This window comes from Ambystoma mexicanum, chromosome 4p (assembly GCF_040938575.1).
Source record: "Ambystoma mexicanum isolate Mex_15411 chromosome 4p, UKY_AmexF1_1, whole genome shotgun sequence".
In the NCBI taxonomy this organism is placed as follows: Eukaryota; Metazoa; Chordata; class Amphibia; order Caudata; family Ambystomatidae; genus Ambystoma; species Ambystoma mexicanum.
The window spans coordinates 476,684,716-476,697,714 of record NC_090927.1 but is presented as its reverse complement, the minus strand read 5'-3'; the positions used below and the strand labels follow the sequence as shown (position 1 = coordinate 476,697,714).

Genomic DNA, 12,999 nt, shown 5'->3' with positions numbered 1-12,999 from the left:
CTCATTGCCCTTCACACAAAACTCAAGAACGTCATCTCTCCGACCCAATCCTTCCACACAAACTAGTAACCCATCACAAAACCTCCACCTACACCCATCCATAACTACTCCACCCAGGGCACTCCTGAACCTACACAGGACAAGCGCCATTCCACCACCTCAGAAAACTCAGTCACTACTCCAAAAAACCCAGTTTGCCCTAAAATTAAGGGAGCCTTAATCAATGCGAGATCGCTAGTAGCTCATGGTATAGAAATTGCAGACTTAATCCTTACTGAAGACCTCGACTTCCTGGCCATCACTGAGACCTGGTTACACCCAGCAGCAGGTCCTATGCTTATGCTGGCAGTCCCAGATAATTACTCTATCCTAAAACAAGACCACCCCAATGCCAGAGGAGGTGGTGTCGCCATCATCCATAAGTGCAGTCCAACCATGATGCCCCCTCTTGTGAAACACTAGCAGTTAGACTACCACTCACTAACACCGAATCTCTCAACATCTACCTTATCTATCGCCCACCAGGCCCCATTCCCTTTGAGGAAGACCTTAACGCTATACTATCGAACAACCTCAAAAGTTCCACCCAAGCTCTCACATTAGGGGACTTCAACCTGGGCTACAACGACCCGAATGATCATCTCGCCAGCGCCACAGCTAACACGCTCACTGAACTAGGCTTCGTGTAAAGATGCTTGACACCTACGCACGTAAAAGGCAGAACCCTTGACTGGGTGGCTGACTACAACTGCCTAGTGTATCTCATAAATACTTCTCCCTTAGCCTGGACAGACCACCACCTGGTATCATTCATGCTCTCCACTGACAGACCTCCACCTACACCCATCACTAAGGCCCTGCCCATTCTCACCAGAAACAAGAAGAACATGACAGTAGAAAGACTTATCCCTAACTTACTTCCCTCACTTAACACACTTCCTGACAACCTGGATTCCGAGTCCCTGGTCGAAGATTATAACAAGATTATGGCCACCTCGCTGGACCGCATCACCCCCCCTTAAACTTAGATCTAGCAAACCTAAAACGCACCTCAACAAATGGTACACACCGTTCCTCAAAAATCTAAGACAGCAAAAAAGAAACTGCGAGGCCATTTGGAAAAAATCCCCTTCAATCTCCAACAAAACCAAATTCTCCAAACTAGCTGCACTCTACACAAAAGAAATCTACCTGGCCAAACGAGCGTCCTTTGACTCTCGTAGATCTCAAGCTAAATCCAACACGAAAGAACTTTTTTCCATCCTTAAAGAAATAGAAACCCCCATAGCACCCCTTGACACGTGCATCAAAGATAAAAACTGGTGCTCAGAAATACAAAGTGCCCTAGCGAATAAGATTGTGACTCTTCAAAGTAAAATCGCCAGCAAAAGAACTACCCTAAATGACACCCTCAACTCTAAAATTCCGGATAAGCCCATGCCCACAGACTCCACCCGTTTCCAATTCTCTAAAGTCAACATAATGGAAGTCGAAAAAATTATCTTGTCCTTGAAACCGTCTAACTGCCAGGGCGATCTGTGCCCTGCACAGCTCATTAAAGATGCTGCCCGTGATCTGTCCTCTTTCATCACAAAATTGATAAACGCCTCCTTCGCTACTGGATCCATCCCTTCTAACCTATAACAATCCTGGGTACTTCCACTACTGAAAAAACCTACACTCGACCCAGCCATACCCACAAACTACGTTCCCTTTTTACTAAAAATTCTGGACAAGATTGCCTATGTACAAATACAGAAATACTTGGAAGAACACAACCTCCTAGGATCTAGACAATCTGGATTCCGTCCCCAACATGGGACCGAAACTGCTTTCATTGACTTGAAAGCACAGATCGATCTGCTTAGAGACAATGGACAAGCGGCTCTACTCCTCCTCCTCGACCTATCTGCAGCTTTTGATTTGGTCGATCGCTCTATCCTATGCTCACACCTCAGCTCACTTTTCCACTGAAGCCATCACCTGGATTACATCCTTCCTTAACGGTAGGACCATGAGGGTCTTTTCTCCCACAGCGGTAGCTGACCCTATACCCATCACCTGCGGTGTTCCTCAGGGCTCCTGTGTCTCCCCTACACTATACAACATATTTACGAAGCCCCTTTTCGATGATTTGGATCATCTTGGTATCACCTACACTAACTATGCAGATGATACCCAGATCCTCCTTCCGCTTTCAGGAGATTATGGAAAGGATTTGGCCTTGCTAAATAGGGTGTACATCATTATCCAGGCATGGATGGCCACTCATGGACTATGCCTGAATGATGATAAAACTGAGCTCATCATCATAGGTACTACACTCAGTATAAAGAAACGTGGCCCTGCCTATAATTCCTTCATGATCGACGTGAACAACATCAAAGTCGGACAGGAGGTCAAAACATTGGGGTTCTACCTAGACTCTACTTTTTCCCTCAAAAGACAAGTGAGTTCTCTTGCATCCGCCACAGCCTATACGTGTAAATTAATCTGCGCAGCCAGACCTTTCCTGTCAAACTCCAGCTGCCTGACACTTGCCAGAGCCCTTATACTGTCTCGCCTCGACTATTGCAATGCCATGTACTTGGGATCCACCAAGGCCACCACCAGTAAATTGCAAACCATCCAGAACAACGCTCTCAGAGCAGCACTGGGCATCTCCAGAAGAGAGCACATCACAGGATTCAGCCAACAGATCTACTGGCTCTCCACTAGAGATAAAATTCGCTTAAAAACGGCATCTCTCACCCACAAGTCCCTCAATAATGCTGCCCCAATCTACCTGATCAATAGATTCCACAGACAATCCTCCTTAAGACCTGTCAGAACTATCTACAAAGATTGTTTATCTGTTCCCCACTACAAACGGGCCACCATAGGGTGTAACAGTTTCCCAGTAAGAGCTGCCAAGCTCTGGAACTTGCTGCCTCCAAACCTTAGAGCAAACCTACCCTATCAGAACTTCCAATCCAAGGTTGTCTCCTGGCTGAAATTAGGGTCCCACTAGGATATGAAATGCCCAGCGCTAGCTGCACACACTGTAACCACATGTGCCTTCCTGCTCACTTGTACATTACAGTCCTATAATATGACTGCTGATTTGTATATAACTTTATGCACCTACTTTTGTATCATGTATATTCTCTATGTATTGTAACCAAGCTTTGACATTTCTTGCGCCCTGATACCCCCGGGTTCACTCGTGCATTATAAATAATAAAACAAACATACATTTGCATCAGACTAATTTCCAGAACCACTGTCCCCTGTTCCTCAATTTCCCCAGTTATTTGTGCACCTGTCTGGCAGGGGCCATACTAAACTGGCTTGGCCAAGCATGGGTAACAACCTTACAATGCTCACGCAGCAGGTTCAGCTGAGTGATGAGGACAGAAAGTCATGGTAGGCATTGTAGACCACCATTGCCATTGGAAATACAGTGAACTAGTGGTGTGTGTGCCAGGAAGCCTACTGCATACTGCCCCTCAGTCTTCGCTGAATCCCTGTGCAGTGAGCCCATCTCATGTTGAACATCTAGGCCGCTACCATACTTAACTAGTTTCATTAAAAACAAAAGTTCTACTGGAGTAGGGTTCCAGAGTTGCATAAGAAGCTAGTGCAGGAATCCAGGAACAGCTGCAATGGTCTGAAATGGAAGCACACTGAAACATATGTGTACGTATGGTTATAGCAGACCAAGTTGTACTAAACGGTCCCAAGTAAACGGGTAAAGCTGAATGATGTGCCACACACACTCTGCCTTTGCACTGCAGTAAACCTTTGCATCTAAGGTAATCAGATTGGCTGCCCATATTGCATAGCTGAACACACATGAATAGTCTAACACAGGGTGAGCCAGGTTTCAGTTAGGCAGCTGAGCCAAGGAAAGCAAGAACACAAGAGAAAACATCTCACATTGTATTTAAACTTCTTTTTTTGGTATTTGGCTTCGAGTGGGCAAGCAAAAAATGTGTAAGCAGTCAGACAAGTTTCTACAGTTCAAGAGGAAAGTAACAGACTGAAGTTGCAATGCAGGTTATTTCTTGCTGATTCTTGCAAGGATTAGCTTGCTATAGTAATTATTAGCATACTGGAAATAACATTTGTATATTTGGTTTCTCGTCCATTTCTTCTACTAGAACTACGAACCTGCACTTAGTAACTGTTACAAATTAAGAGTTCTCTGTTAGTGGGGAGAAGCTTCAAATAAACCAAATAGTCTCAGACACGGGGAAGCAAACTTTTCACAAAGTAAATGCACATTTCACCCACCATGACAGGTGCTGTGAACTCTAAGTTATTTCTTGCGAGTACATTGGTTGGAGAACAGGTGGCAAGAGAAACCGTATGCGTTAGTGAAGAAAAAAACACAAACTTATCCAAAACCGTCATGCCAATATGTTTTGTTTTATTTTATTTTGGCCAAAGTGAATAAACAAACACTTCCAAAAACATGTTCAAATTCAGCATGACAATGTGTGAATGTTTCCCCTGGCTACCATTGGTGTGAAAATGGTAATGCTCAGAGTATGCAGCGATCAACTTGAACATTACTGACATTGAAAGATCATGCAGACTTCCAATTCCATACACAGCATGCAGAGTAATAACATTAAATAGTGCTCAACAACTTGGCTAGCAGGGAAAAATCGACATACAGATTAAGTACAACACTAAGGTCCACTGAAGAAACCTGGCACAGTACATAGACAGATCTTCAACACAACATAGTACATTGCTTCAACAGGACTTTACATTACAATTAATCACCGTTCATCACAATTTTGCATCTACTAATTTGATGCAATGGCAACATAGTTTATTATGGAACACAATACTCACATCACAATAAAACAACATTACTGGACAGCATAAAAGTACAACTATGTAGTGCAATGTATCGGAGAACAAACATCTCTTATTAACAAATACTTAAGCAGTGAAAAGGGAACTGCATTAACCTTTCAATTTCCATGTACTTCTGTAGTAACACACTGATCTGTAATGTAGTAAAGGAACCCTGTGAATAATAAGGAATGTATAGGATGTCAAGCCTAAAGGAAATGACAAACACTGATCAAGATGGAGCTAAATTGCTCTGGTAGGTCAGGGTCCAGTATTACTAAATGGAAAGCAGTATATCTAACATTAGCTCCAACCATACAACTTTAAAAGCTCTCCCAAGTTGCCAATTTTAGAACCGTTCCACAACTTTGAGTGACAAACTGATACTGTGCCATAGTTGTTTAAAGCTAAAAGACCAGTGAATGCAGAGTGAATGATTCAGCCATCCAAACTGCGACACAGTGGAACTCACTTGTTTTACTTTCATATAGAAGAGGGCCAGTAGTAATAACTAGAGCAGAGCCAAAGTTAAGGGTGTTGGGATTGGTAGTGAAGAAGCCTCAGAGCAAGTAACAGGTATTGGCAGTTACAACTGGTCTCCCTCGATCCCAAACTAGTGCAACAAGACTACCACACAGTGAAAAACTGAGGGATGAGGACAGCATTGGACAGGTCCAGCAATTGGTTTACAATATTGAATAATTGCGTGGCTTGAAGAGTAATGCTTATAAAAACGCAAGTTAAGCGGCCCACAATGTTGCTGTACACACCTCTCAAATAAGTGCATGCTCTTTGTAAATTCCAAATTATTCAATAGATGGTGGAGTTAGCAAAAACAGATGCACATTTATGGCACAGGACATGCTGCAAATCAATTGTTTGAAAGTGCTACATAACCTAAGAGGGATGCAGAGTGCCTTATTGAAGGGCTATGTAATATCTCAAAGCGTTTCTGACATCGAGGTTATGCAGATATTCTTTGCCGGATGGACATTACCTAGGGCATGGACAACAGGATTGAAGAAAGTCTTGTTTTCAAGTAGAAATATATATTGCTCACAAGCAGATCAACCTTCAAGTAAGCGGAATCCACCAGAAAAGGTGAACCATACTAAGGAGGCCATCTTCCAAGTCAGAAACCTCAGTTACAAAAAGCTCTAGATTTAAATGAAGTTTTAAGGAACTTTGTAAAAATAATAATCAGACCGGACAAAGAATGTGGTTTTCTAATCTGGGTGAATAAGTGCAACAACATCTTTCTTTGGACAGAACTGGACAGATATTATAGGCAATATTTCTTCAAATCTCAATAACGGCTACACAGTCAATTTCCATACCCGAGTGCCTCAAACAACAGGACAACTAAACTAGAACTGGATTCTGCATTGTGATCTGCTCAAGTCTTCTTGGTTGCCTGCAGAAATTGATCATTTGTAGGTGAAAGGTTTTATGAAAAAAAATAGTTCTTTAGGCGCCAGAACATAAAGTAAAAAGATGGAGCTTAGAGGGCAATGTTTTCTTGCCTCTAGGACTGAAAATCAGGCTCGATAGGAAGGTTGGACACTGGTCAGCAATACAAGGTGCAAGAACCCAAATTGGCTAGCATTGGCAGAAGATATGGGAATGCATGTATGAAGTGGGGTATAAGTCAAGGACTTGGTGGATCACTTGGAGGAAAAAGAATGCATACTGAAACTCAACCAATCAACAAAAAATAAAACATTCCTCAAAGCCCCACCTCCTGTCAATTCATAATCCAAAGTAATGTTGTCTGGAGCTCTGCCCAAGACCAACAGTGAAGCAGAATTACGCAATACACTTGAAACCAGACCCTTTTCTTGAATTTCATTCGGGAGGCCTTCTATATCTACATGCTTCCATGTTTTTTACTTCTGCAAGAAAGACTTTGGGAAGAGAGATTTATCACTCCCAAATTGACATGGAAAATTTCTGCTTTTTCAGTTAGCGAATAAAAGAGGTGCGTGTTGCTATACAACAAAGCTACTCTATCAAAGAATGAAATGGAGTGTCTACAAATATAGAATTGATCACTCCCATCCAGAAACGTGATCCTGGTGTCTCATCTGACTAGATGTTGACAAACCAGGAGACAATACCACTTCTGAGGCACCTGAAAAGTATATGCGAGTGTGTGCGCATAAAAGCAAATTGATGGGACGTTCAAACCTGGCATGTGAAATGTATTGGAGCCCATCAGGATCCAGATGCGCCTTAATTACATTCACACATTCTGTGAGTACTAACACTAGACACCTTCTTGATTTACTGTCCACAGAAGAAGAAAAGGTAGACTCAAAGAGCTCAGGTCAGCCAAATAAAATAAAGAATTTGAGAGAGCAGTATGGAAATTGTTATCTCGTCCAAAAGGAATACTGTCACTAGAATATGGTGTCCGTAGCTCCTTGGAAGCCTGCGAGATTCAAATGACTTGCAAAGGGCAGATGACACCAGGCAAACTTTAGTAGACTGTTGCTGCTGTACCGACTGAGGCCAAAAGCCAGACCTGTATTTGTCATGCTGGTCTTCAGATAACAAGCCTATAGAATTACCTGGGCCCATTTAATCTAGGATGTGAAAAAACATATCTGGTACAGTAAAGGTCTTCCTTCTGTACAGAGGCCAGGGATTGTGATACATTAATTATCCAGATGTATTCGAGTAGATGCTATTAGTTGAATAAAAACAAGATCAAATGGGTTCTAATGCTGCTACGTTTTAGCTTTTGTGAAGAAGTGAAATAAAAATCACAGGCACTCTGTTAGGAGAAAACTGAAGACAGAATGACTAGATTCAGAAGCTAAAATAGGGAAAGGTGCCCCCTTCTAACTAGTACCAGGAATCTCCAGTGACCTTAGAGCCAGGTGCCTGCTCCCTTCAATGAGATTTCATTATGTAAGATGAAGTCCAGTTTCTTGTGGAACGGTTGCAAAAATGTTTACCAACCGGATGCACTTTGCAGGGAAGAGCAAGGAAAGAATCAGAACTCGGAAAAGCTTATGGATAGAGGTTTTGGTCGGATCAAACCCTGAAAGTAAACTCTCCTTGAATGCTGCCTTCCTAGATGGACCCTTGAAACATTTACAGGTCACAAGTCAAACAATGTTAGAAGAAAAGGTATGCCAGCAACAATTCGGCTGGAGCGAAGTAGAGCACTCAGGTAATATTTGCTGTTGTCTGGTCTAGGAGTGGCACACTGTGCATCTTCCGGGCAAGAAGAATGTTCTGGCTCCATCACAAAATAGCACATTATTCTCACAAAATGGGAATGAAAGGGAAGTGAATGTAGGTGAAATTATCTTTGATATTGAGTGGTACTGTTACCAATTTAAAAAGGCGCTGTAAAAAACATCAACCAAACATCTCAACAAGGACTCGCATTTGAGATTTGCGAAATCTAAAGAAGAGAGTACAGCACAATGAGTTGTGAAGGCCTCCTGACGACATGTCTGGTATTTAGAGTGACTGCTTTGTAAATGTAGTTGTTGGACTTAAAATATTAAAAAGATCTTGGGCAATAAGTATGCTTGAAATTTGATTATTTAAAACATATTCACAAGTGTGTATGTTTTCTTGTCTTACATATTCCTTGAAGTGTGCAAGCGTCTGTTAATGTGTTGACAATACTTGATATCTACTTTCAAACAGCAGCTTGCTTTCTGTTTTATCTCACAGAGAAAAGAATTACCACAAACTGACACAGAGTAAGACATAACCGTTTACTTTCAAAGTTCACCTTTTCTTGATATGGCTTAGAGTTCTTGTGGCTTTAATGTTACATTTTGATAGGTTGCAGGAAACAAATCATATTGGAGAATGATGGGGCTATTAAAGGTAACTGTTAAATACAATCAGCTGGAAGTTCACAATCCCACATGAAACAGTTAATGGTCAATTGTGGAGCAGGCTAATGGTAAAACAGTCGTTGAATATTTGGAAAATGAAATTGGTGAACTGCCTGCAGTACCCTTTTCATCACACACTTAGCATGCTATCACACAATATGCTTTTCTAAACCGGTTCTGGCGACATGTATACAGAACAGCCTACATCAAGGTACACAATACCGACAGAGTAATTCTTTTATTGTTTTTAAAATATCAATGCAGTACAGTAATATCCATTATAGGCATGCTATGAAGAGAACTTCTGTTACATTGTTTTTCTGATGATCAGCACTTTGATGTGAAAAATGTGAAATAAAGTCAGTAAATACTGTTACATGTCTCACTATCAGGATGTCCTCCTATTGTACCATATACCACAGTGCATGCAATTCAGCTAATATCAATATGGTTTAGTTGTACTACAACCTTAAACTACTGCCATTTGATATTTTTGCATTTTACATTGGAAAGGGCATCATTTTCTGTAATTGATCCACTGAGCATGTTCACGTATGCCTTTAGAAGCAGTTACGACATATAAGTTATGTCACTGAATCAAAACCTGGTGTTCTAAAGGTCTTGTTGAATCTTGTCAGATAATATTCCTACTAAAATAACAAAATTAATAGTAATTCTTAGATTTGAGCTGGTGGTTAACATGACATGTATTGAGACCAAATAAATCCAGGATATTAAGCCTCATATCTCACAACATTGAAGGATGTTCAGACGGACTCTTACTGAGGGTATGTAAAAGAGCAGCTAGAGATTACATTTGACGTACATATGCAATAGCTGCATTTGTTGCATTTGCTAGAAGCCATGAAAAGAATGAAACCCTCACTGAACTGGCGGTGTGAAACAGTTGACACTACGATGAAGCTGGGTCAAAGCAAGGACTTTTTGAACAAGCTTAAAAAAAAAATCCCACAGAGGAAATGTACAGTGAACAATCCCAGTCCTATTACTCTAGTGGACCTGTGGATTATTTGCCTTTGGGTAAAATAACTGTTCGGCAAGACGTCTGACCTCAAACATTACAGATTGTTCAAGGAGACGATATACATTGTGCAATATGGCACTTATTTCTTTGAAAAAATGGGTTGCGACAAGCACGCAACCCATTATTTCAGAGAAATAGTAATCTTACATGGCTGCCATGGAAATGCCATGGAAATGTAAGTGAGGTTCCAATCAGAGCTCAGCTTCCATTTCCATGGCGGCAGTAGGACTCGAGAGGAGCAGCGCAGCAAACTTCAGGTAAGGGAGTACAGCAGGGGGAGGCAGGGAAAATGGTGGGGAGGGCGCTGGCAGCTCCAAGGTGGCTTACAATGTGTGCTTATACAGTGAGTTTTAACCCATGTTCTAAGCAACTTCATTGGTTGCAGTGCCTGCCCTCAGAGTGCTAATAAGATATTGGCTTATGTGTTTCTCTTTCATCTTAGTTGTTATTCAACACAGTAATGGGTGCTCCTTTCTGGTGTGGTTCCTGTTGGCAGTCAGTCAATGCACTAGACCACACCTAACATTTTGCATCTAAAATACTATAACTTGGATTTTGAGGCTGAACCTGTGCACACAATAACGGGCATCTGCAGCACATATTTTGTTGTTGATCTAAATTGGCAGTGTCCGAAGCATTAAGGATGGGTCTCATGAGTGGGCAGGAAATCATACACTTGTTACAAGTTATAAGGCAGAGTGGCCAAATAATGCATTATTTTTAGGGACTTTGAAAACTTGTTGGGGTAAAGAATGGCCTTCATACCCACCCAATTGGTATGTAAACGTTTATGTGACTTGTAAACATCTTTTTGGGCTCTTTAAGAATTGTGATTAGGCCAAACTTGCATTTGGGGTTCATTGTGCTAGTTGCATTCTTTTTGTTATTAAATTTAAGAAATTAAGACAAAGGTCAGAACTGCTCATTAATGTAATAAGAGAATTGATTGTTTTTTTAAAAAGCTGGCAGAAAGCAGTTAGGGCAAAACCAGAAATCACCATTTCCAAGTGATTCTTTGAAGTTGGCCTTACAGTATGCTTTCTCTCTCTTCTCCAAAGCCAGACGTTTCTGATGCAGCAACAATGTGGAGCTCTGATGCATCTTTGGCACGCTTGTTAAAGCGATTGACTCGCTTTTGAGCCACACCTCTTAGGTTTTCATTCTGAACAGATGTTCCGTTGGAGCTGGACCCAGGTCGTATAATGACTGGGGACTCTTCAGGCTCTTCAAACTGTTGATTGGCTCGATTGGTTGGAGCGCTATTATTGTTAAGGGTTACAGTGCTTGGGGTTCTGTTGAGGTTGTAGGTTTTCTGGCATTCAGGCCAATTCTCCTCTGGACTGCTAGCTATTAAACTGCTCTCAGAAGGGCTTTTCTTGTCTTCGGAACAGATAGACATACGTGCCACACTTGGATCCTGAAGGCCACTTAAACTCTGTGGTATCCCCCTCCTTCTACCTAAGCTATCCCCATCTAGTTGAAGAAGACCTGATTTTTCAAGCTGCAAATCATCAACTTCCTCGTTATGGAGGGAGTGATTTGGAGAACTTTCATTAGAACGGACACCAGAGTCCGAAGAATCCTTTTTGTCTAGCATTGCATCTGAGAGGTACTCCTTTGCTTTGATTAGGGCCCTAACTGTCTCTGATCCCGGTTCAGAAACCTTTCCATTCCTATCCACTTTCTCTTCGTGCTTCTTGTTCTTCCCTTCCTTAAGAAGTGGGGTATTGTCGGATTCCTCGGTTCCAGATTCATCCTCATCACTTGGAAGCTTCTGATAGCGCAGCCCAGGCCCTTTAAGTTTTAAATCTGTTCCCTGGAAATTGTTTGCTCTTTCTAAAGATTTTTTCCCCAAAAACAATTTGCTACTAGACTGATCTGATTTTTCATCTTCTTCGGTGATTGGATCCAATGGAGATGCATCAGCAGTAGAAACACCTGAAGATGTATAATCTACCATATCATTCCTCTTTAACAAGAAGGACTTTCTTCCATCTTCTTGTTTCTGATCACCATCTCTCCCTTTATCCTGATCGGTGCTCGAATGAAGGGATCCTCCAGACGTACTCTGGCCCATGTAATAGGGCCCTGAGCTACTCGGAGAAGATCTACCACTCATTGTAGTAGAACTTGTGCCACCTCCTTCAATCTGCGCCATCTGAGCTATGTATTCCCTATATGCATCTCTGTACTCCGCCTGTACCTTATCAGTAAGCTTAGAGATGTCATTGCTGGAATCCTGAGAATTAAGGCTCGAAAGGCTTGGGGTTCTGTGGGTTGGTGCCTGTAAAAAAGAAAACAATCAAATCAATACATGAAAGAAACCAGCATATTTTGAGCTACACACTATCGTCCTCATAAATTAGCTGAGAGAACAAGGATTGTGAGGGAAGGTCTAATGATAAGGAACAAACATGAATGGGAATACACTGGATCTATCATACCTCTTTCTACATATATGGTATTTACTTACTCTGCATATGCTTGTAAAATCATATTTTCATCTGGAAAACAATAACAAAACTGTACCACCAAAGGCACCAGAGTACTCCATTCAAGATCAACAAGCAATTTCGTAAAATCAATTATAGAGATTACCTCTAATGTTCAACAAAATATAATTTGAGTGATATAAACCCAGAAGATTTACAAACTGAGAAAGCATTTTTGACTAGAAGATTCATGTACCGCTCAAAATCACAATAAGCAACAATATGCAGCAAATGTGCTCGTTTCTTTCATAGAAACCAATGCGGACAATGTTGCAAGGCTATGGTAAGGTGTACACATGCACCAAAATCCATTAAAAGGAGTAATGATTACCCTGGCTGAAATTTCACACATAAGCACCAAGATCCTTTAAAGGAGAAATTACTCACCTGACATTAACTATATTTTTCAAGCATATTCTTCAACATCTGTGGTTCATTTTGTTAAACACTTTCCTATACCAGAATAAAACACCCAAAACCTTTTATAAAACGTAAGTGGCTGGGCAACAGAGATATCATGAATGCATGGTTGCCATGGGTACCACTGCAAAGCTAAAAGCAAAGGTTTAATTGACACAGTTTACGTGGCTGGCCTCAAATCCCCTACCTGATCCTGACCCAGGGGGTGGTAGCACACAAGTGTTTCTGACGCAACAAAGGAATGGAGGACAGAGGAAGGACAAAACAACTATCTTACTAGGCCTTGTGTCATTCAGGTCGCGCAAGCACAGGGGTGGGGAGAAGTGCCGAA

At 41.5% G+C, this 12,999-nt stretch overlaps 1 protein-coding gene across 4 annotated transcripts in view; it reads right to left on the bottom strand.

The window, feature by feature from the left end:
- Positions 1–4,391: 4,391 nt before the first annotated feature.
- The window catches only part of KIDINS220 (kinase D interacting substrate 220), a 1,499,978-nt gene continuing 1,491,370 nt past the window's right edge, over positions 4,392–12,999 (bottom strand). For all 4 annotated transcript variants that reach the window (XM_069606010.1, XM_069606012.1, XM_069606011.1 and 1 more), the window contains one exon: positions 4,392–12,040. In XM_069606010.1, coding sequence (XP_069462111.1) covers positions 10,784–12,040 — 1,257 coding nt within the window. In that variant the 3' untranslated portion in view covers positions 4,392–10,783. The remainder of the gene's footprint in view (positions 12,041–12,999) is intronic.